The sequence below is a fragment of the Peromyscus maniculatus genome, chromosome 11, assembly GCF_049852395.1.
Source record: "Peromyscus maniculatus bairdii isolate BWxNUB_F1_BW_parent chromosome 11, HU_Pman_BW_mat_3.1, whole genome shotgun sequence".
NCBI classification, from domain to species: domain Eukaryota; kingdom Metazoa; phylum Chordata; class Mammalia; order Rodentia; family Cricetidae; genus Peromyscus; species Peromyscus maniculatus.
This window is the reverse complement of record NC_134862.1, coordinates 70,010,435-70,036,108: the sequence shown is the minus strand read 5'-3', so window position 1 is coordinate 70,036,108 and position 25,674 is coordinate 70,010,435. Positions and strand designations below refer to the sequence as shown.

At 39.4% G+C, this 25,674-nt stretch overlaps 2 protein-coding genes, 1 non-coding gene and 2 pseudogenes across 4 annotated transcripts in view; 2 read left to right on the top strand and 3 right to left on the bottom strand.

Moving 5' to 3' along the window:
* Rc3h1 (ring finger and CCCH-type domains 1) overlaps window positions 1–5,812 on the bottom strand; it is a 44,991-nt gene extending 39,179 nt beyond the window's left edge. Inside the window, exons 1-2 of the mRNA XM_006979596.4 lie at window positions 5,410–5,812; window positions 878–998 (exon numbers count right to left, since the gene is read on the bottom strand). Coding sequence (XP_006979658.1) covers window positions 878–998; window positions 5,410–5,640 — 352 coding nt within the window. The 5' untranslated portion in view covers window positions 5,641–5,812. The remainder of the gene's footprint in view (window positions 1–877; window positions 999–5,409) is intronic.
* On the top strand, window positions 1,285–1,410 carry LOC121821440 (small nucleolar RNA SNORA28). Its single transcript, XR_006062272.1, has one exon. It is a non-coding gene; the product is annotated as a small nucleolar RNA SNORA28 (small nucleolar RNA).
* The window catches only part of LOC143267744 (uncharacterized), a 30,670-nt gene continuing 10,647 nt past the window's right edge, over window positions 5,652–25,674 (bottom strand). Inside the window, exon 3 of the mRNA XM_076547154.1 lies at window positions 5,652–5,812. Within this exon, the coding sequence (XP_076403269.1) occupies window positions 5,789–5,812 (24 nt within the window). The 3' untranslated portion in view covers window positions 5,652–5,788. The remainder of the gene's footprint in view (window positions 5,813–25,674) is intronic.
* LOC143267816 (DNA mismatch repair protein Msh6 pseudogene) lies at window positions 10,708–15,588 on the top strand (annotated as a pseudogene). The gene has a single exon (XR_013043357.1). The product of XR_013043357.1 is annotated as a DNA mismatch repair protein Msh6 pseudogene (transcript).
* On the bottom strand, window positions 20,071–21,210 carry LOC102912984 (protein RER1-like; annotated as a pseudogene).

Here is a 25,674-nt window from a genome sequence, read left to right as displayed (position 1 = left end):
TGAAGTATATTATTTCATAGTGGTTAATCTTACTGAATAGTTAAACAGTAAGCAGGCCCTTTCTGGAAGGTAATGACAACTTCCATTTTCTCACCACATTTCCTATAAATACAACCTAAAACTAGACAAAGATGGACTATTGAGAGTTATCAATAAGAGCTGGAGATGTAGCTTCTAGTGTGCTTTACACCTGGGCTTAATTCCCAGTCCTCCATAAACTAGTAATTTTAGCACTTGGGAGGTAGAAACAGGAGGGTCAGAAGTTCAAAGTCATCCTTGGCTACAAAGCAACTTTAAAACCAATCTGGGCTAAATGAGATCCTGTCTCCAAAGGAAAAACAAAACTGTCAACTGATGCAAAACCCTTCCAAATCACTATTATATACAGTCATTTCCAGTCATTACTATTTCTAACATCACATAAACCCCTAGATTTAGTACTATTTTATTTGATGTTTTTTATAATACTATTTAGCATGAGGAAGGCTTGGTTTACAATGAATAAATTAATTCCATTAGCATTCAGTAGGGCGGACAATATAGACAACTCAGTGGTAGAATTCATGCCTAGTGCTGAACACTAAGTAGGGCAAAGAGTGCAAGAGGAGGAGAGGGAGTGAGGAAGGGAGAGAGAGAACAGGCTTTCATACCTTAGTATTCATTTACAGCAATAGAAATATCCTTAACAGATACTTGGCCAGGTGTGGTGGGGTCAACTTTAATCCCAGCATTTGAGAAGCAGAGGCAGGTGGATCTCTGTGAATGAGGCCAGCCTGGTCTATATAAAGTGTTCCAGGCCAACCAGGACTACATAGTAAAACCCTGTTTCAAAAAACAAACCATTGTTTGTTTAGCATTGGTTTATAATGACATTTACCTCTAGCGCTGCTGAGTGGTTTCAGGTACAGTGCTAATTCTTCTACGCATTTCTTGGCTTCCTCATAATGCTTTGTATCTTCAACCCCACTACACAAAGTAATGGGCTGCTGCTCAGGGATCTGGAGGCCAAAAGAAAAGTTTTGAGTATTTCATTAATTTATTAAATGCTTTATTGAATACAATTTATCTGCCGATAGTCCTGGTGCTCCCAACATTAAAACTTCTAAATTTGCTAAATGCTTCAAAAATTTTTTCTTGTACATACACATCCATTATTTTTCCATAGCAGCCTTATTAAAAGAGAATTCAAATACTATATAATTCACAGTGTCTGCTATGGCAGGCTCATGCCCACACATAAATAAACAAATGTCCAAAAACAAAACAAAACAACCCCTAAAGTATAAGCACCACTCTGTGGCATATAAAAAAAACCATCTGACACAACTTGAGCTTGTTCTAGCAAAAATGTCTAACCTATTCCAGTGTTCTCTTCCCTACAAAACAAGCTACCATATAGGCTCAAACAATATTGAAGAAAAAAAATTTTTTAGTTGTTATGGACTTGAGGCAACAGCCAGAGGTGTATGGGGAAGAAATCAAATTTTAGGCTAGTCATGACTGGAATTAGAGAAGATGGCCATGCTTCGTGGAAAGGCTTTTCTCTGATCCACCTTTGGAACTTCTTGTACTCTGTATTTGACTGGAGGACAAGTCCAGTTGAGGCTAGATGCCACTAGCATTAGTGCCACTAGGTGCTTGCATTCGTCACACCCAACTCTTACTAAACTATGATTCTAGAGAATCAAAGACTCAGCATTTTCAACTTCATGTCACATTAACAATTGGAGTTAATATCTTCTAGTGCTTAAACAGTCTCCCATTAGACTTACAATCATCTAGTCCAGAACTTTTACATTTTATCTGTGAATACTAATTTTTCAGTATCTTGTGCATTTGCCATTATTTAATTTGCTATTTCCCATATGGTTCTGAGTCAAACCACCCACTCAGTATACAGCCCTCTGAGCCCATCTTGTGAGAGACTATGTGACTACTGAAGAATAAAAATGTAACAGCTGCCGGGCGGTGGTGGCACACGCCTTTAATCCCAGCACTCGGGAGGCAGAGCCAGGCGGATCTCTGTGAGTTCGAGGCCAGCCTGGGCTACCAAGTGAGTTCCAGGAAAGGCACAAAGCTACACAGAGAAACCTTGTCTCGAAAAACCAAAAAAAAAAACCAAAAAAAAAAGTAACAGCTAATACTGAGCATGTGAAATGTTGGGGGGGGGGGGGGTTTGTACACCCTCTTCTAGAATCTGCAGGCACTTGCAAACACACTTAATTTTTTTTTTTAAGATTTCTGTGTATGAGTGTTTTATTTGCAGATATGTTTGTATATCACGTGCATGCCTGGTGCCCATGGAGGTCAGAAGAGGGTATTGGATCCCCTGGAACTGGAGTTAAAAGATGGCTTCAACCCACCTAGATGGCTGTGACCCACCATGTGGGTGATAGAAACCAAACCTGGGTCATCTGTAAGAATAAGGGCTCCTAGCTAGGTGGTGGCACACACCTTTAATCCCAGCACATAGGAGGCAGAGGAAGGTGGATCTCTGTGAGTTTGAGGCCAGCCAGGTCTACAAAGCAAGTTCCAGGACAGCCAAGGCTATTACACAGAGACACCCTATCTTGAAAAAGACAAAAAGAATAAGAGCTCTTAAATGATAAGCCATTTCTCCAGCACAGAGATTTATTTATTTTATCTGTATGAGTGTTTTGCTTGTATGCATGTAAGTGCACCATGAGCATGCCTGGTGTCCAAAGAGGCCAGATGCAGGTGTTGGATCACAAGGAACTGCAGATCGTTGTGAGTGACTTATGTAGGTACTCAGAACTGAACCTGGGTCCTCTGCCAGAGCAGCAAGTTCTCTTAACCACCAAGCCATCTCTCCAGCCTTGCTTTAATAATAATAATAATAATAATAATAATAATAATAATAATGATAATAAAGTATGTATATATATATGTAAGAAATGTTTTGAGACTTGCTAAATGTACTTGTACTTAATCCTCTGACAACCTGACATGATTTTACAGATGGTATACAGGATGAAGAGGTTAGAATCAGCGATGAAATAGAACACAAAATACTTAAACTAAAACATGCAGGTGGCAAAACCAAAGCTGAAAACACTTGATATTGTAGACAATACCAAAGCGAATATCTTGGATTAAACTGTATATATTTTAACCTTCATTAGAGCTTTATTATAAAGAACTTCCAAATAAGCATCACACATAAAAATGAACAAGCTAATTTTTTGTTTGTTTGTTTTTCGAGACAGGGTTTCTCTATGTAGCTTTTGAAGCCTATCCTGAAACTTGCTCTGTAGACCAGGCTGACCTAGAACTCACAGAGACCGCTTGTTTCTGCCTCCCGAGTGCTGGGATTAAAGATGTGTGCTACCACTGCCTAGCCGAACAAGTTAATTTTTTAAAGATTTAAACTTTGTTTTTCCTTATGTGTTGTGTCTACATGTGAGTATGCAGGCCAGATGAGCTGCCTGTTGTGGAAGCTAGGCACTCAGTTCGGCAGCAAGCACTCTTAACTATGAACTCTCTCTCCAGTCCCTAATCTGTAAAATGTGATGGATTGCCCGCAAGCCTTTGTTTCTCATGAAGCTCATGTGTGTTGTGTGAATTGAATCATTTAAGGAGTGGAGACGTTTTTGTGCCACTAGAGGGAGCTTACACAACAAAGAAGTAGAAATAGCTAAGGAAGGTCTATGCAATCCTTATTGCTTATCCTTAGGTAAAAGTTACTGAGGTTATAGCAAAATGGTAGCTACGCAGACAATCCACTTCACAATAGGGTATATTTAGTAACTTTTTAAAGGGTTGGAGAGATGGCTCAGCAGCCAAGAGCACTTGTTGCTCTTCCAGGACACAAATTCAATTACTAGCACCCACAATAGGTGGCTCACAATCACCTGTAACTCCAACATCAAGGGATCCAATAACCTCTTCTGGCTTCCAAGGGTACCTGGACACACAGTGCACACACACAGTTACATAAATTACAATAAAATATTTTTGTTTGTTTTGGTTTTTAGACAAGGTCTCACTATTGTAACCCTGCTGCCCTGGAACTAATCAAGAGATTCACCTGCCTGTCTCCCCAGTGTTATGAATAAAGGCATGCAGCACAACGCCCAGTGAAAATAAGCTTTTTAAAAAATAATCCTTTCAAAATGAGGCTTAAAAAAAAAAAGCCAAGAAAAGAAAACAAAAAAAATCAGGGCTCTGGGACAATGACCTTAAATTTCCTAAATAAAATTAAATGATAGGCATAAAGGAAGGAAGGGAGGGAGGGAGGAAGGGAGGGAGGGAGGGAGGGAGGGAGGGAGGGAGGGAGGGAGGGAGGGAGGGAGGGAGGAAGAGAAAGGGAAGGACAGAAGGAGGGAGGGAGGGAGGGAGGGAGGAAGGAAGGAAAGAGAATAATGAACATCTATAATTTTATCTGCATAGAGCCTTTGATTCTTTTTTAAACTCTGTTACAATTCAACGCATGACTATTTATTTTACTCAAACCCTTCCAGCTTTGGCCACTGGGAGCTCTTTCAACCAGATCTAGTATGCCTTTGACATGGTCCCATCATTTTGAATACTTGCACAAGGTACTCTAGACTTGTTTGAGTACTTGTCCTAGCCCTAGAACTGACCATTTCTCCCAAGAGTTCTGGTTCCTTTTATTAGAGAACTGTTTAGAAACCAACATCTAAACATGAGGTATGTACATTGCTATTGGAACTGTGGTGCCCTTAAGATTACCTTGGCTGCCGGGCAGTGGTAGTACATGCTTTTAATCCCAGCACTCAAGGAGGCAGAGGCAAGTGGATCTCTATGAATTTGAGGCCAACCTGGTCTACAGAGTTCCAGGACAGCTAGGGCTGTTACACAGAGAAACCAAACCAAACAAGACAAACAAAAAAGATTATCTTGTCTAATGGGGTAAGGAAATATGCAAATAATCAAGGTATATACATGTCTACAAATATTTCTGTATGCAACCATCTGTATCTACATTAAAATAAACACACCCAAACATAGACACACACTAAGTCAATTAAAGACAATAACCAGCTGGGCGGTGGTGGCACACGCCTTTAATCCCAGCACTCGGGAGGCAGAGCCAGGCGGATCTCTGTGAGTTCGAGGCCAGCCTGGGCTACCAAGTGAGTTCCAGGAAAGGAGGGAGGGAGGGAGGGAGGGAGGGAGGGAGGGAGGGAGGGAGGGAGGGAGAAAAGAAAGAAAGAAGGAAGGAAGGAAGGAAGGAAGGAAGGAAGGAAGGAAGGAAGGAAGGAAGGAAGGAAGGAAGGAAGGAAGAAAGAAAGAAAGAAAGAAAGAAAGAAAGAAAGAAAGAAAGAAAGAAAGAAAGAAAGAAAGAAAGAAAGAAAGAAAGAAAGAAAGAAAGAAAGAAAGAAAGAAAGAAAGCAGACCATAACCAGTATTAAGTTACTATCTTACCTGAGCACCCACTAGCTGCAGTAATGCTGAGTTCACAGGAAGGAGCTCAATGTCTGTGTTGATAGTGGTCTGGTCAAATGGGCAAGCCTTACGGTGGAGTTTATTCAGGCACATTTTGCAGACAGTATGGCCACAGCCCAAACTGATGGGCTTTCGAATTGTTTCGTCGAAAGTCTGAGTGCAAATTGGGCAGGAAAGGAAATCCGTCCATTGTGGAGCTTGTACAGGCATTGCTTCTGGAGTTACAATTCACTAACATACACACACACACACACACACACACACACACACACACACAAAATCTAAAGCAAAGATTCCACTGGAATCAAAATCTTGGAAAAAAGTTTATCTTTTTTTTAAATATCTTCTGTAGATACAGTCAGCACATAGTGTGAAATATAACCTGGAAAACAGAGAAAGGAAAAAATTAGAATGATCTATTTTTTTATTTCAATTAACCTGTTGAAATGAAATTGTAAGTCCAATTTTGACTCTACAGCTTTCCATATCACTTTAATATCACAATAACCTTTTTACATTTTTACAAAATAAAAACTATGATAATCAGTTCTATGTTCCATTTTAGAGGGGAACATATTTCCAAGAAGGATGAATTAGCTTGCCCAAAGGCATGACCTTTGAAGTCTATAGGAGGTTGGAATTAAGAACTCATTCTCTTAGAGACACAAATGACAAAAACAGTCGGAGCACAAAACAAATCTCTCTATAGTCTTGGTTGGCCTTTAACTTGCTGCGAAGAAGAGAATGACTTGCCTCTGTCTCCCGAGTGCCAAGATTAAAGACTGTCACAACACCTGGACCTCATTCCTTTTTAAGGAAACTAATAATTATGCATTTCTTGATCTACAAGGGTCTGTTGTGAGAATTTATTGAACTTTCAGGTGCATGCTTTTATGTAAGTTATGCATCAACAAAGAAGGTTTGTTTTTTTTTTTTCTAATTTACCCAGGATGCACAAAGCTCTTCAATCCCTAGCACTGGACAAGTTAAAGAGCATCCTTAGCTCCTAACAAATTTGAGGTAAGTCTCACACTTACCTCAAACAAACAAACTTTAACCAAAAACCTCCACTACTTTTAAATACTTTATCAAAGCTGGTGGGAGTAATAAGATAAAGGAGACTGTATGCAGTTTTTAATTTTTTTTTTTAAGTTTTAGACATTGCTAAAAGTTTTATATCCTGATAGAAAAAAATTTTCATTGTATGACCTACACTTCTTTGCTACATAGTGTATTGTTAGAACAGGATGGTTAAAACGTCTACTTCAAAAGATTTTTTTAAATCCTCAAATTTACAAACCAGAAAATTACAATTAGCTAGACCGCACACATAGCTAAATTTCCTCACGTATTCTTTGTTTTTTGGTTGAAGATAAAAGCTAAATATCAGAAATATTTACATTTTTAAAATTACATCTCATTTATCCATGGGAGAAGGGCACACACACTATGGAAAAGGTGTGGAAGTCAGAACACAACTTGTAGGAATCAGTTCTTTTCTAATGCATGGGTCCCAAGGATTAAACTATGGTTGTCAGTCTTGGCAGTAAGCCTCTGCCCTCTGAGCTACCTTACCCACCCTATTAGAAAATTTAAAATAAAACCCAACCTAAAACCTTTAATACATGTCTTTTCTTTTATTTTAAAGAGGTTAAGTCAGGATCTTACACATGCTAGGCAAGTGCCCCAACCAACCGGCTATACCTCCAGTCTTCCAAACACCTTAAATGTTACTTATTTTTTTTACCAATAATTTTAGGTTTTTATTTTGGGGGAGGGTAAAGCAATGTTGGTGATCAAGGTCTTGCTATGTGCCCAGATTGGCCTGGAATTCACCATAGTCCACACTGGCCTCAGACTTGCAGGACAACCCTTGCCTCTATCTCCTCAGTGCTGGGGTTAAACCTGTGTCACCACATCTGGTATGCCAGGTGTTTTTATGAATGAGAAAAGTGACTAATAATATAATATTACACATTATTAATGATTTGATTATGCTCAGTAGTATGCTTACAAATATGAAAACAAATATTATTTCAACTTGTAATTAAACAGAAAATTATCCACTACATCTTATTTTTAAAGTAATTACAAGTAATTCACATTTTACTGAACGTTCTCAATACTGCTAAGTATGGTGGCTCAGAATTGTAAGCCCAGCACTTGCGAGACTGAGGCAGGAGGACTGTTGCAACTATGAGGCCACTGCAAAGTACATGGTGAGTTCTAGGCCAGACGGGGCTATAGTGTGAGACCTGTCTCAATAAAACAAAAACAAAAAGAAAGAAAAAAGAAATTACTCAACCGCAAACACAAGCCCACTGTTGATGAGAGAGAAGTTTCTATTACTCGGTATGCTAAAAACCTTATCCACTCACTCAACAAATATTTACAAATCATATTGTGTACCAGATTCTTAATTAACTGTAGAGAACATAACAAAACATCACAATCACAGCATGTGCTTCATGTAGTCATCAGCCTATCAAAATGAAAATCTGGTTTTAAAAAATATGCTGCTAGATAATTCAAATGAAAAATGAAAAATTATTAATAGCTTACTAGGCCATTAACAAATTAACTTTTTTTTAATACAAGGTATGTAGCCTGAACAACTCACTGTGTGATGGGCCTCTAGCTAGCAGTGATTCGTTTATACCTCTGCAGGTGTTTACTTCCACACTGGACTCACATTTTTAAAAAATTTTATAAACACTATTTTAAAAAAAACTTGCAAACAAAACATCACACACTGAAATCAGTTATTTGCATGTGTTCAGATGGCTTTCATAAACACAAAATGGTAAATCGTGAAATTGCCTACATTTTAATCTTTGTAACATAATTACTTTAAATAAAACTCAACTATAAATAATGAGTACCTAACAGGTTTGTGTTAAATTATTACCACTTACTATTTGAGACGTCATCTGGATGTTAAAATAGACAGAACTATTAAGAGTCAAATGCCGCCGCTGGGTGGCGGTGGCACACGCCTTTAATCCCAGCACTGGGAGGCAGAACCAGGTGAATCTCTGTGAGTTCGAGGCCAGCCCGGTCTACAGAGTGAGATCCAGGACAGGCACCAAAAGTACACTGAGAAAGCCTGTCTCTAAAAACCAAAAAAGAGCCAAATGCCACAATGAAACATGTTTATAGCACGTTCCAAGATAAGAACAAGAAGGTGAGTGTTTAGAAGACGAGCTATTCAAGGTAAGTGCTGGGCATTAAAAAATGGTGGGCCAGAGGTGGCTCAGCAAGTAAAGGTGCTTCCCACCAGGTCTGACAGCCTGACTTTAATCAGCAGAACATACAGAGTGGAAGGAGTTAATCAACTCCTTAGAGTTGTCTTGACTTCCACACATAAACCATGGTACTTGCACACTCATATATTCACACACAAACAAATGTTACAATGTTTTTAAATAAAATGATTGCTAAAGTTCATTAAATTAATAAAGTATCTTCTATATTACCTTTTCTAAGAATTTAATCCCATGCAGATATTCCACACAAAGTTAGTTCGTGCCTTTTTGCTGGTATGGATTTTGTAGCTAACAGTACTTTACTCCCTTAAACACCCTCCATATCCAAATACAACATACCTCATGACACATCACTTAATTATTATTTATTCAGCCATGTGCTAAATTGTACTAAATGCTTCACACTGAGCAAATGTATGAAAGTACATATTATCAAGTATATCCCACTTGATAAAAGAAATGGAAATTTAGGGAGGCTGCTGAAGCTTTAAAAAAAAAAAAAGATTGAGTAAAACTGAAATTTATTATATGCCACAGTCGTCCTACGGACCTCCATGCTATATATATATAGCCTCTATGGTTCTATGGGTTGTGGTCTGATTGTTCATTTTATATCTAGAATCCACCAATGAGTGAGTACATACCATAACTGTCTTTCTGGGTTTGGGTTACCTCACTCAGGATGATATTTTCTAGTTCCATCCATTTGCCTGCAAATTTCATGCTTTCATTGTTTTTCTCTGCTGAGTAGTACTCCATTGTGTATATGTACCACATTTTTTTCATCCATTCTTCCGTTGATGGGCATCTAGGTTGTTTCCAGGTTCTGGCTATTACAAATAGTGCTGCTATGAACATAGCTGAGCATGTATCTTTATGGTACGTAGGACGACTGTGGCATATAATAAATTTCAGTTTTACTCAATTATTGAAAAAAAAATAGCCAAATGAATGGAAACACATGAACTATGAACCAAAGACTGAGGGCCTCCCAGCTGGATCAGGCCCTCTGAATAGGTGAGACAGTTGATTGGCTTGATCAGTTTGGGAGGCATTTAGGCAGTGGGACCAAGTCCTGTGCTCATTCCATGAGTTGGCTGTTTGAAACCAGGAACTTATGCAGGGACACCTGGCTCAGTCTGGGAGGAAGGGACTGGACCTCCCTGGACTGAGTCTACCAAGTCGATCACAGTCCTCGGGGGAGGACTTGTCCTGGAGGAGATGGGAATGGAGGGTGGGCTGGGGGTAAGGGAAGGGGGTGGGAGGGGGGAGAACAGGGGAACCCGTGGCTGATATGTAGAACTGAATGGTATTGTAAAATAAAAAATATATATCACAAAAAAAAAAAAAAAAAAAAAAAGATTAAGAGATCGAGATTAAACAAAACCATCTAGCTCAAACCCCAAATTCTTTTCCTCTTATTCCTATCATCACAGACACAAGGAGGACTAAAGGAGAAGGGAGCTCTACTTGCAATCTCATTCAAAAGCGGCATAACAGATAAAGCTGCATTCTGACAGTAAACCTCACTGCCATTGTGTATAACAAATCTATCAGGCCCATGCTCCAACCTACAGAGAGGAAGCAAACAACTCTACTCTTCCCTCCCTCCCCACGATGTCATTCAGGCTTATCTTGAAGTAACAATTCTGACATCATCTCAACCAATCTTTGTGTATATACTGGGGATAGTAGAATCTAGGGCTTGTGCATGCTAGGCAAGTGTGCCACCAATGTGCTATACTGTCATCCCTCAACTCTCTTATAAAAAATTTCCAAGTAACATTCGAGTCAAAATGTTTTAAAAATGTTTACAGTAAAATGATCTCCCTCTTACCCTATCACTCATCTCTTCAATTCTATTTTTGCTCTAAATCCATAAATAAAACACCTCATGACTTCTGTTTCTTTATGCATGTAAATATACAATATATTAATTGGAAAGAAATTATCTTACATGTTATTTACAACTCTTCTCTTTTTTTATAATTTATTTTTATTTTATGTGCATTGATGTTTTGCCTGTGTGTATGTCTGTGTGAGGGTATCAGGTCCCCTGGAACTGGAGTTACAGACAGTTGTGAGCTGCCATGTGGGTGCTGGGAAATTGAACCCGGGTCTTCTGGAAGAGCACTGAGTCATCTCTCTTCTGGCTCTTAAGTCAGTTTTTTTTTTTTTTTCTTAAAAAGTATAACTAGAGAGAATAAATGACTATCGAGTGAAATCCTAACTAAGACATTTATTTTTATCAACTCCTCCAGGCTCGGAGGAAATGTCAAGATGTTAGAATGGGTTGGGTCTTTGTTGTTGTTTAAGGATAGCCTAAAAAGCTCAGTAAATAAACAAAAACAAAAAATGAAACTTGGATTACATCAATTAAAAAGCTTTGAGGATGTGCCTGGAGAGATGGCTCAGGAGTTAAGAGAACTTGCTCTTCCAGAGGACCTGAGTTTGATTCTCAGTGCCCAAGCAGGCCAGCTCACAACAACCTCTAACTCTTGAGGTTAGATTTCAGAGACCTGACTCCCTCTTCTGTCCTCTGTGGACAGCTCCATAGACATGCTCATAAACACACACACACAAAAAGTGGAGACAGAGGTTAGATGGTGCTTGCTGGTCACCAGCCTAGCTCCAGGTTCAACAAGAAACCCTATCTCAAAGGAATCAGACAGCGAGTGATAGAGCAGGCGACCCTAAGTCCTCCTGTGGCCTCAAAGCTCAAATGCACAGGCACTTGCGCTCATAAACCATAGTCACTCATATTTTTCTCTCTCCCTAATTAAATTAAAAATTAATTAAAAAAAAACCTGTAAGTCACTCTTAGATATTCTATTGCAAGAATGATAAACTACAAAACAAAAATTTTTTAGGGACTCAGTTTGAATTAATTGTAGAGAATGACCCAAGAATTACTACATTCTCATTTTTTAAGTTTCTTTCTCCAACTTAATCTTTTCAAATATTCAAAGCTTATCAAATATAGTTGTTCATATCATCTTTAACATATATACGATAATACACACACATATACACACACACACATATATATATATACACATACACACCACACAGGATATATGATTTAATGAATGTAATAAACATTCTTCTATGTGGGCTAAGAGTAAACACATAAAATATTCCAGACAGTTTTACTACCCGTAACTTACCAGAAGAATATGAGTTGAAATCTACTAGAAAGGGCTGTAAACGATACTGGACCAAAACAATTGAGAAGAAATTAGCTAATCTTATAAATGCTGAAGAACGTAGGGACACATCTTTGAAGGACTGCATGAGGCGGCTATTCTATAACTTTGATAAAAATTACAAGGACTGGCAGTCTGCTGTAGAGTGCATTGCAGTGTTGGATGTCTTACTGTGCCTGGCTAACTATAGTCAAGGAGGTGATGGTCCTATGTGTCGACCAGTAATTGTGTTACCAAGAGAAGACACACACCCTTTCCTAGAGCTTAAAGGGTCAAGGCATCCCTGCATTACAAAGACCTTTTTTGGAGATGATTTTATTCCTAATGACATTCTAATAGGCTGTGAGGAAGAAGTGGAAGAAAATGGCAAAGCCTATTGTGTGCTTGTTACCGGACCAAATATGGGGGGCAAATCTACACTCATAAGACAGGCTGGTCTGTTGGCTGTGATGGCCCAGATGGGTTGTTATGTACCTGCTGAAGTGTGTCGGCTCACACCAGTAGACAGAGTGTTTACTAGACTTGGGGCCTCAGATCGGATAATGTCAGGTGAAAGTACGTTTTTTGTTGAGTTGAGCGAAACCGCTAGCATACTTAGGCACGCAACAGCACATTCTTTGGTGCTTGTGGATGAATTAGGAAGAGGTACTGCAACTTTTGATGGGACAGCGATAGCCAATGCAGTTGTTAAAGAACTGGCTGAAACAATCAAGTGTCGAACATTGTTCTCCACACACTATCATTCATTAGTAGAAGACTATTCTAAAAATGTTTCTGTGCGCCTAGGACACATGGCTTGCATGGTAGAAAATGAATGTGAGGATCCCAGCCAGGAGACTATTACCTTCCTCTATAAGTTCATTGAGGGAGCTTGTCCCAAGAGTTACGGCTTTAACGCAGCAAGGCTTGCAAATCTTCCGGAGGAAGTTATTCAAAAGGGACACAGAAAAGCAAGAGAATTTGAGAAGATGAATCAGTCATTAAGACTATTTCGGGAAGTTTGTATGGCTAGTGAAAGGCCGACTGTAGATGCTGAAGCCATCCATAGGCTGCTGGCTTTGATTGAGGAATTGTAGACTACATTGGACTTTGACAAAGGTGGTAGATTCAGACAACATTATGATCTAATAAACTTTATTTTTTAAAAATGAAAAAAAAAAAATAAAAAATAAAATTATTAAAATACCAACATCCTGATTCTTGGACAAAGTGATGACTCATCTCCCAGATGGCACAAAATTCCATCATGTTACTCAGAATAGAGTATAATTTAAAATTTATAACTTATTTCTGGAATTCTCGTTTAATATATTTTGAACTGCTGCTGATTTATATTGTATATGCTACCTGCTCATTACTTAATAGCCATCTTGGTTGTCAGATCCCTGATTCAGATTCAGAGAAAGATCAAATTTAAAATTTATCAAATATCTGATTTAAATTAGTTGTTCTCCTGAGGCACCATGATAGCTATTTATAAATAAACTCTTGGTGTTGGGCAAGGGTCTGACTATGTAGCCTTTGCTAGCCTGGAACTCATTATGTACCCATTTGTGTTGAATAACCTCTCAATAAATGGCCCTGAAGTACAAAATCAATGATGCAAAGGAGGTATCAGGGTATGAACCACATTAAGACAGACTATGTACTATGCTCTATCCATAGAGTAGCATTACCTATGATTCAAAGCATCTGCTGAGGGTCTTGAAAAGTATCCCCCGAGAATAAGGGGACTGTAATGAAATGCTATCAGTGCTGTAAGATAGTTATTAGCCAATTTAAAATTTTAAAAGGCTACATACAGAGAGGTACTCAAAGTAAATGGCAGAACTATGATTCAAGGAAGTCAAACTCCTAAGTCGCTACATTTAAACCTATAATTTGTGTTATCTTACAGATGGAAGTTAATAGTGGTTAACATTAGGAAACTTTTGTGAGTCATAGGAAATCTAAAAGCAGATTAACTGTGACAGCTGCACAGCTCTATAAATTAAAGTCAATGAATTCTACACTTAAGTGAACTTTATTTTCTGTAAATTATACATCAATAAACCTGCTAAAATCACTAAAAATCTTTTTATAGCTTTGTTTCTCCAAAGTTTATAATTTTAAATTGTCCACTGGTCAGATTCTATGACCACAGCAACAGCCCTAATGGACAGCTAAATTATACTGCTGTAAAATGTTAAATATTACAACCATATTACCATCTCTTACCATAAAAATACAGGTTAATTTTATATGTCCCTGATTTAGAGAAAAACAGAAACTAAAATTCATAATTATCTGTTGTAAGTGAGTTCTTCTCCAGACATAAGTATATCTGTTTATGGATGATAAACACTTGATAGTGGGCAGCATTTTCAGCCCAGGGCTAATTAACTCGAGTTAGGACTAAAACACAGGTTTTAGTTTCGTTTAGGTTTAGGCTGCCTTAGAAAACTGTTTAAAGAAAAAAAAAGCCTTATTTATGCAAAGAAAAATTCTTAGATCACTTCTCATCCTACCCCACATGGCAACTGTGGTGGTTTGAAAGAAAATGGCCCCCAAAGAGCGACACTATTAGGAGGTGTGGCCTTGTTGGAGTAGGTGTGGTTTTGCTGGAGGAAGTATAACTCTGTAGAGGCAGGCTTTGAGGTCTCACATATGCTCAAGGTATCACCCAGAGTCTCAGACCACTTCCTGTTCCCTGCAATATGTAGGACTCTCAACTACTTCTCCAGCACCATGTCTGCCTGCACACCAGCACGTCCCACTATGATGATAATGAACTGTGAACTCTGAACTGTAAGCAAGCCACTCCAATTAAATGTTTTCCTTTTATAAGAGTTCCCATGCTGGGTTACCTCGTCCAGCCTTGATGCAGGGGGAAGAGCTTGGACCAATCTTAACTTGATGTGCCAGGCTTTGTTCAAGCCCATGAGAGGCCTGCCCCTTCCTGACGGGGGAGGTATGATGAGGGAAGGGACATATGGGAGTCGAGGGGGAGGGAACGAGAGGAGAAGAGGGAGGGGAAATAGTGGTCGATATGCAAAATAAATGAAAAAAGTTAATAAAAAATGGAATATGAGCTTATTTCTTATGCAAGTATATATATTACTGAATCCCAGAGCTAATAAAAATGCTTTTAATACTTCTAACTTAAAAAAAAAAAAAAGAGTTGCCATGGTCATAGTATCTCTTCACAGCAATAGAAATTCTAACTAAGACAACAACTTTTTTAAAATCACTATTCTTGACCTTAACCTAATTGGCCACTTCTCTGGAAAGAACATTTCTATAGCAACCAGCATGAAGGGACCACATCAGAGAAGAGAAAATTTGTAACTGTCCTGAAAACTGAAGCTAAGTAAGAAATAACACAAAGAAAATTAAAGGCTTATTATTACATTTAAGTGTTGTAAATCCCAGTGGAGCATCGGTAACTTACAGAGGAAATTATAGTCTAGGATTTGAAGATTAGAAGTTTCTAGTAATGATACCCTTTTGAGGAAAGACACAATTATGATTGTAACAATATCCCTTAATAAAATATATGGATTGAGTTCTAACTGTATAGTACACAATACACTAGATATAATTTCATATGCTAACGTTTCTATAAATGTACAACTACCCAAGACATACGTGAAGTGAAATGTACTGAGTCAGAGGGTTAAAAGCCTGACAACTGGAACTTGCTTTATCAGCCCCCTTAAGGGAAAAAGCTAATGGGACTGATTCAAGTGGGTTTTGCTTTTGAGGCAGGGTCTGTACCTTGAACTCACAGAGATCCACCTGGCTCTGCCTCCCAAGTGCTGGGATTAAAGGTGTGCGCCACCTCTGCCCCCAGTATTTTTTAAGCTTTCTATGTTAACATTCTATTAAATATTACCTATACTATACTGACAAGTACATAAAACAATGTTCTCTAAATTTAATGGTAAGCCAGTGAGAATTGATTACTAAAATCAGTAATATTTTAAAAACACATTCACTATGAATTTTATTTAAAATCTTTGTCACTGCTTTTAAATAAAACATGAATTTCCAAAATTGGTTTTCTTTGTGAAAACTGTTGTCATCTTTTCAATTTTTAAAAAATTTATTTTTAAATTATGTCTCTGTGTGTGTCTGTGGGGGTATGTATGTATGTGTACGTTGCAAGTGCCCACAGAGGCCAGAAGAGGGTGTTGGAACCCATGGCACTGGAGCTAACTGACATGGATGCTGGAAACTGATCTCGGGTCCTCGCAGAGCAACATAAACTCGTTTACTTATTTATTTTGGTTTTTGTAGACCAAGTTTCTCTGTGTAGCCCTGACTATCCTGGAACTCACTTTGTAGACCAGGCTAGCTTCCTCTATCTCCACAACCGGTTAATTAACTCTTGATAACCAAGCTCCCCAGCACTTTGCTACTTCTTAATTACAAAGCTTTTCTAAATCATAATATTCCAAAGTAAAAGATTCGTGAAAGCTTGGAGATTTCAACAGATTTTTAGTAGTTCAAGTCACCTTTTAAAATCAGCCCTTCTCTGCAAAATATGTTTTTTTCTTAGGCAAGGTCTCATTATGTAGCCCAGGCTAGCCTCAAATTCATATTCTTCCTTCCTTTGCTTAAGATAAGATTTAGACATATGCCATCATGTCTGGCTCTAAAATGGTAAGTTTTTGTTTGTTTGTTTTTAAGAGTCCTCCAGTCCCAAAAGTTATTTTGAGTCACAATAACAAATCTGATTGGAAAATGATAACTCTGAATGTAGAAACAAATGTTCACGATAAAAAGAAAAATCTACTTATGCCCAGTTCATTTTTCAGGTTGAAAAACATCAGCTTTTAATTCTGTAGTGTTTGTCTCTCATTACTAGATCTTGTCCCAACAGTGTATATAAATGACTGCTCAGAATGACTGGGGGTGGGAGAATATCTCCAACCTTATTTTAAAAAACAAAAATGTCCTTGGGCACAGGTCTTTCTTTCAACCTTGACCTGGCTGAAATTTAATGATTACCCTTCAATTCTTAACTGTTTCTAGAATGCATTTAATGTCAGTTACTCCTACAAATGCTGCCCAAGTAGTTACTAAATGCCAAGCCGCTCCTTGACTCTTAAACGCTGCTTCTCTTCCCCACATCGGATTGATTGTTGGTGGTTCCCCTAATTTCTTCAATTCTCTTTTCTAAGTTTCCTATGGTGATTTAGTCTATTTTTATGCTTTCTACTACCAACGGTCCTGCTAACTTTGAAAACGGTATCTCAAGTTCAGATATTTCTTTTGAATGCCAGGACTATAGTATATATAAACAAATGAGGTCCAGCTAGGGTCTCAACCTTCCTAAATCTAAAACCACCTCAGTCACTAATCTCCAATAAACCTGCTTTTTGTTTGTTTAATTTTTAAGACAAGGCTTCTCTGTGTAACAGTCTTGGTTGTCCTGGAACTCTCTCTGTAGACCAGACTGGCCTCAAACTCACAGAGATCCACCTGCCTCTGCCTCCTGAATGCTGGGATTAAGGCTGTCCTGGAATTCAGAGATTTACCTGCCTCTGCCTCTGGGGTTAAAGGTGTGCACCACCAGCACCAGGCTCAATGAACTTTTATAATAAAAAATGCCAAAGAACTTGTCAAAAGAAGGGAATTCCCTCGATTTTTATTTTAAAAATCCAGTCAACATCATACTCAACAGGGAAAGATTTAAAGAATCCCCTTTAAACAGATCAAGCCAATCAAACTGTCTCACCTATTCAGAGGTGAGACAGCTGGGGGCCCCTCAGCCTTTGGTTCATAGTTCATGTGTTTCCATTCGTTTGGCTATTTTTTTTTTCAATAATTGAGTAAAACCGAAATTTATTATAAGCCACAGTCGTCCTAGGGACCTCCATGCTATATATATAGCCTCCATGGTTCTATGGGTTGTGGTCTGATTGTTCTCTGTTTGGGAGGCAACTAGGCAGTTGCTCATTGCACGAGTTGGCTGTTTGAAACCTGGAGCTTATGCAGGGACGCTTGGCTCAGTCTGGGAGGAGGAGACTGGACCTGCCTGAACTGAGTCTACCAGGTTGATCGCAGTCCTTCGGGGAGGCTTTGCCCTGGAGGAGGTGGGGATGAAGGGGTGAGCTGGGGGTAAGGGGAGGGGGTGGGAGGGGGGAGAACAGGGGAACCCGTGGCTGATATGTAGAACTGAATGGTATTGTAAAATAAAATAAAAGAAAAAAAAAAAAAAAGAATCCCCTTTAAGATTATGAACCAGCAGGGCCAGGCGGTAGTGGCGCATGCCTTTGATCCCAGCATTTGGGAGGCAAAGGCAGGTGGACCTCTCTGAGTTTGAGGCCAGCCTGGTCTACAGAGCAAGTTCCAGGACAGCCAAGACTGTTTCACAGAGAAACTCTGTCTTAAAAAAATAAATTAAAAAAAAAAAAAAAAGGGTTAGGAACCAGTGGTTAGAAAGATAGCTCAGCAGTTAAGAGCACTGACTGCTCTTCTAAAGGACCTGAATTCAATTCCCAGCACTCACACGGTGGCTCACAACTGTCTAATTCCAATCCTAGAGGATCTGACACCCTCCTCTGTAGGCACTGCATGTATGGGCAAAACTTCCACACAAATAGAAATATATGAACACTTTTAAAAAGGATTAAGAACCAAGTAAGGAAGCCTGCTTTCGTCACTACTACACAATGTATTTAAACTAGAACTATCAAAAAAATAAAAGGCTCTCTTCTCACAGATGTCATTATCCTCGAGAAAAAACAAGAACTAATAATTTGACAAAGTGCAAAGTACAAGATCAACACTCAAAAACAATGTTTCTATACATAAACAGTGAACATCTGAAAAGAAAATGTCTAAAGCCATACCAGGCAGAGGTGGTGCATACCTTTAGTCCCAGCACTCAGGAGGCAGAGGCAGGTAGATCTCTCTGAGCCCAGCAAGAGAGTTCCAGAACAGCCAGGGCTACACAGAGAAACTCTGTCTGGGGCTGGGAGGTGGGGAGAGAAAGAAAAAGAAAAAAAAAAATTATATGCATTATCTAACTTAATCCTCACAATGACCCTGAAAGCATTATTATATTAATTTCACAGATAAGGAAACTGAAGCAAAGGTAATATGTTAAGGCATTTTAACATTTAAAAGCTCTATGGTAACCAAACATGCATACTTTTACTTATTTCTTTGGCTTTTGTTTTTTGGGTTTTTTTTTAGTTTTTCAAGACAGAGTTTATCTGTTTAACAGCCCTAGTTGTCCTGGAACTCACTCTGTAGACCAGGCTGGCCTGGAATTCACAGAGATCCACCTGCCTCTGTCTCTCAAGTTCTGGGATTAAAGGTGTGTGCTGCCGCCGCTGCTGCCACCACCATCCAGCTTCTTTGGCTTTTTGAGACAGGGTCTCTTGTAGCCCTGGATGACCATAAACTCCTGATCCTTCTGCCTCCACCTCCCAAGACCTGGAATGACAGGCATGTGTTAACACATTCAGCTATTTTCCTTATTTTGAAAAGGAAATTCCTTCTTTGCTGATAACACTAGCCAGCTTATCAATGTACATAATATGATAATCATTTCTCTTTCTTAGAGGAAAGGAGGGGATATTATCTATTACAGCAACATCCTTTCCCATCCCTACTTCAAGACTGATGCTCTTACCCATTAACAAACAAAAAACTTGAGTATTTACTATGTCCCAGACAGTGTGCCAGAAATGATACATCCCTGGAATTCTCTGCCCTCAGAGTATAAGTATCACCTGAATTTATCAACCTATTAATTGATCTGTCTTCAATCTAAAAAAAAAAAAAAAGAATTTATTGGATTTATTTTTCAAACAATTAAAATATAAGACATATTTATAGTTCCAGGCCCTAAAAAGCAATCATGGTAGTTAAGAACAAAGTTTTAAGTCATTACAATAGAGGCCAACTTGAAAAACATCTCTAGTGAGATGATATTCAGAAAGTGGCATGAGAACCTCAGACAACCACCCTCAAAGTGTTGCAATCTTTTTCACATAGAGGAAGCAGGCTGGCACAGAGGAGTGGCCTCAGCATGGTCAGGAAGACAGCTCCCCATAGCTGCACTCCTGTTCTCTTGGGCTGCCACCGCCTGGCCTCAAGCCTATATTTCACTACAATTCTGTCCATTTCAAACACAAGAATGCAATTTAGTTTACATGCCACTTTCTTCAAGAACCTGACATTTTAGATACAAATAATTTGAGGATCCTGTTAAAAAGAAGTTTCAACTTTCTCATAATCAACTACTTTATGTGGAAATGGCGTTATTAAAATGGCTCAAAACCATTCTTGAACACATATGACAGATTCAGTCCAGCTTCTAACTAGCAAATGTCTTGCCCAAGTCCTCCTTCCTTTTGTATCTCCTCTTTCTCTAATCATGTGCTTTATTTGCCTCTTCATTGTAATACAGAAATGCATGATGAAGTCTATCACCAGGATTGGCCAGAAGGTTGTTGTGGCATATTTGTACACTGTGAAGATGTACTGCTCTGATTGGTGTAATAAAAAGCTGATAGGCCAATAGCTAGGCAGGAAGGGTAGGTGGGATTTCCAGGGAGAGAGAGGAAGAGGAGGAGGAATCTAGGGGTACAACTTATACCAGCAAGCCGCCAATGAGACACAGAGGGAGTTGGACATACAGAATGAAAGAAAGTAAAAAGCCACACGATAAAGTGTAGATTAATAGAAGCAAGTTAATTTAAGTTATAAGAGCTAGTGGGACAAGCCTAAGCTAAGGCCAAGCTTTCATAATTAATAATAAATCTCTGTGTCAGCTTAAAGAAAAATTCAACTACACAAGGTAAAGACCATAGCCACAGAATGCCTTTCGCAGCTGCATGGCAAAATTAGAATTCTTATGTAAGCCTTTGAATGAAAGGACAAAACTCCTCACTCTGGTTGGTAATGAAGAGCCGTTGTATGAGTCTTCCATCAAAGAAGGATCCACTTTGAGAGAAAGGAACACTATGAAAAGATTTAGGTGGTACATTCCCAAGGGAGGGAAAAAAAGTACCAACCCGGTAACATGTAAACTCTAATCATGGAGACAAAATCAGGCCCAGTGTCACGACCCACTGGACTGCTGTGAAAAGGGTAGAGTTGTCCAGCCATGTGAAAAATTAGCACACCACTGAGGGTTTCCCATGGACACAGTCTCCAATAGTGTCCCCTTTAGACATTCTGGGACTCTCAGCTCCCTGCAGAGCCACAGTCTCTCACAGGGCTTCAGGATGGCAGGTTGGGCAGGAACCTGAACAGGCATTTCCGATTTGACCTGCAGCACCACCTCCAGCTGCCAAGATCAAATTGATTGATTGACTGATTTTTATGTGTAAGAATGTTTTGCTGGGCTGGAGAGATGGCTCAGGGGTTAAGAACCCTGGTTGCTCTTCCAGAGGTCGAGTTCAATTCCCAGCAACCACATGGTGGCTCACAACCATCTGTAACGTGATCTGGTGCCCTTTCCTGGCCTGCAGGCAGAACACTGTGTACATAATAAAGAAATAAATCTTATATATATAAAAAAGAATGTTTTGCATTCTATGTATGTATCTACGTGCACCATGTGTGTGCCTGGTACACCAGAGGCCAAAAGAATGTGTATGACCCCCTGAAACTAGAATTACAGGTGTTTGTTGAGTCTTCTTGTGAATGCTGGGAATTGAACGCGGGTATTCTAGAAGAGCAGTCAGTTCTCTTAACTGCCAATAGTGCTCTATCCTCAACCTTGTTTTCTGAGACAGGGTCTCTGTAGTACATAATAAGTCCCAGAGCCAGAGCAATGACTCACCAAGTTAAAAGCACCTACCTTCTTAAGTTTGACAACCTGAGTTCAGTCCCTGGAATCCACATGGAAGGAGAGAACCAACTACTCCAAGCTGTCCTATGACCACCACACATGCACCATGTAACACATGCAAACACATATGCCAAATGTCGGGGAGAACACTGAGTTAGTCCAGATGGCACACACCTTAACCCTTAACTCTGGAGGCTGAGATGAGAGAATTGTGTATTCTAGGCCAGCCTCAGCTACACGGTGACAATTGATCACAAAACAAAATAAAGTATTACAGAGGACTGAGAACATTTCCTCTAAAATCAAGAATAAGACAGGGTTGTCCACTCTCCCTTTTCTTATTTGATATAGTGCCCCAAGTCTTAGCTATAGCAATTAGACAAGTGCAAGACAGAAAATGGATAACAGGAAAGGGAAGAAGTGAAACTACCCCCATTTGTAGATGACATGGTTCTCTACTTAAAAGACCCTATTGGGTCTACCAGAAAGCTCTCAGACTAACAAACACAGTAAAGTTGCAGTATACAAAGTCAATGAAAATAAGAAACGTAGCCTTCTCTATACCAACAGTGTACTCACAGAGAAAGAAGTCAGGAAAAAAAATTTTATTCAAAATAACTCCCACGCCACAAAAAAAAAGTATTTAGGAATACATCTAACCAAAGAAGTGAAAGACCCCCCATAACAAACTTCAAGATACCAGACATTCCATGCTCCTGGATTGGCAGAATTAATATTATGGAAATAGCTATACTATACTACCAAAATTAATTCAGGTTTAATGCAACACCAACCAAAATTCTGATATATTTCACAAGTTTAGCAAAAACAAAACAAAACAAAAAACAATACAAGAATACATATGAAACCACAAAAGACCATGTGTCTTAATCAGGGTTTTATTGCTGTGAATAGACACCATGACCATGACAACTCTTGTAAAGGAAAACAGTTAATTGGGGCTGGCTTACAGTTCAGAGGTTTAGTCCATTATTGCCATGGCAGGAAGCATGGCAGTATGCAGGCAGACTTAGTGCTGAGGAAGAGTTTTACATCTCAATCCATAGGCAGCAGGAAGAAGAATGAGCCACACTAGGTCTAGCTTGAGCATCTGAGACCTCCAAGCTCACCCACACCGTGACACACTTCCTCACACAAGGCCACACCTACTCCAACAAAGCCACACCTCCCAATAGTGCCACTCCCACTGGGCCAAGCATTCAAACAAGAGTCTAAGAGGGCCATTATTCCTATTCAAACAACCACATCACGAACAGCCAAAGAAGGAACAAAGAGCAAGGTTTTTTTGTTTGTTTGTTTGTTTTTGTTTTATGGGACAGGGTTTCTCTGTGTAGCTTTGTGCCTTTCCTGGAACTCACTTGGTAGTCCAGGCGGGCCTCAAAATCACAAAGATCTGCCTGCCTCTGCCTCCCAAGTGCTGGGATTAAAGGCGTGAGCCACCACTGCCCGGCTTTGTTTTTTGTTTTTTAGAGACAGGTTTTCTCTATGTAACAGTCCTGGCTTTCCTGGAATTCACTCTGTAGATCAGACTGGCCTTGAACTCACTGAGATCCACCTGCCTCTGCCTCCCAGGTGTTGGGATTAAAGGCATGCACCACAACAGCCCAGCAGAGCACTTTTTTTTTAAAGATTCCTTTTTATTTTTTAAAACTGTCTGTGTGTATCACATGTGTATAGGTGCACTAGGAGGCCAGAAGGTAAGATCCCTTGGAGTTGGAGTTATAGGCAGTTATGAGCACCAACCTGGGTCCCAGGATCCAAATTGGGATCCTCTGAGAAAGCAGTACACATTTTTAACCACTGAGCCATCTCTCCAGCTCCATGAGCAGACTTTTATCAACAGAAGACCTAGAGAATAAAATGGCATTTCCTAAAACACTCAAAGAACCCATAACTTTTTTTTATGTTTTTTACTTTTGGATTTTTATTTTCTCACTGTGTAGCCCTGGTTGACCTGAACTCTCCATGTAGACTTGACTGGTTTTGAACTCACATGTCTGCCTCTGCTTCTGGAGTGCTGGGACTAAAGGCATGACTAGCTCAAAGCAGCAGCCACTATCTATGCATGGTTATTAGTTCTCTGAAATACGCTGATGCAACTGAGGAACTACATTTTAAATTTTATTTAATTGATACTTAAGTTGATGCAAGCAAAAGTATTATTCAATAGTAAATGGATGAGCATTGAGTCATGAAAAGACATGAAGGAACCTTAAACACAACGTACAGTGTAAGGCAGTCTAAAATGCTACATACTCTAAGATTCCAACCACCTGGCATTCAGGGAGAGGAAAAACTATGATGACAGTGAAAGGAGCAGTTGTTCCCTGAGGCACAGAGGAATGGGAAGGAAATACATAAGTGCAACACATACACAGATACAGGGTATACACACAGGATATTTAGCATTATGTAGTTGGTAAAACAAGTTACTGCAAAAATTTATCTTTTTGTACAATATTTCTATAAATTCAAACTTCTCTAACAGAAATCTATATAAAGGCTTAGTGAGATGGGTCACTGGGTAAAAACCTTTGCTGCCAAGCCCAATGACCCTGTGACACATACATATAAACTAAACATAATAAAAGATTTCTTAAAAATAAAATCTATTGCCAGGTGTAGTGGCACACATCATTATTCCAGCACTCAGCAGGCAGAAGCAAGTGAATCTGAGTTTGAGGCCCACCTGGTCACATAGTGAGTTCCAGGACAGCCAGCCTTACTACATAGTAAGACCCTGCTCAAAATGGATGGATGGATGGATGGATGGATGGATGGACGGACGGACGGACGGACGGACAAAGAGACAGAGACAGAATCTATTTAAAAGTTTACATTCAAGATGCTGGAGAGATGGCTTATTTGGTATGAACACTTGCTGTAAGCAGAAGTTTAAATCCTCAGTTCCAACATTTAAAAAAATAAAACAAGCCAATGCCTTTAGTACCTGCACTCGGAAGAGAGGCAGAAGGATCTCTGTGAGTTTGAGGCCAGCCAGGTCTACAAAGTGAGTTCCAGGACAGCCAGAGCTACACAGAGAAACCCTTTCTCGAAAAGCAAAATAAAACAAAAAATCCACAAAAACTGAGCATTGGCTACACCTGTCTATAAGCCCAGTATTCCCAGCCAGCCAGCCCGCCAGCCCAAAGCAGCCAGTCAGGTTCACCGAGAGATTCTGTCTCAAGGACATCAATGGGCACAGAATCATAGAACACCCAACATCATCCTCTGGCTACACATTCTGTAGGGTGCATGTATCACAGACATCACATACCTTGAGCCAGCACCCCAAACTTCATGTTTCTAGCAGCTAATATCAAACAACAAATTCCAAAATAAAATTCAAAGACTGGGGGCTGGAGAGATATCAGGAGCTAAGATCACTGGCTGCTCTTCCAGAGGACCCAGGTTTGATTTGCAGCACCCACACAGTGGCTCACAACCTTCTATAATTCCAGTTCCAGAGAATCTGACATCCTCTTAGTGGCCTCAAGGGCACTAAGCACACAAGACAAATAAATAAATAAATAACAAATAATTAGACTGAAATGGGAAGAAAATGAGAATGGCAATACTAAAAATTACTTCTTTTTGACCATTACTCCCTGAGACAGTTAATCCTAAACTCTAAGATTTTTTAAGTTTAATTTTTAAAGATTATGTGTTTATGTTTATCTCTGCAAGAATATATACACATGAATGTGGGGCCTGCAGAGATCAGAAGATCCCCTGGAGTTTTAATTACAGATAGTTGTGAGTCACCCAATATGGGTGCTAGAGAACTCATGTCCTCTGCAATAGTGTGCACTTGGATTTCTTTGATTTTTTTAGACTGGACCTAGGTAGTGCCAGCAGTCCTGGAACTTGCTACGTTCACCAGGCTGGCTTCACACAGATCCACCTGCCTCTACCTCCCAGTACCCTTAACCACTCACTAAGCCATCTCTCTAGC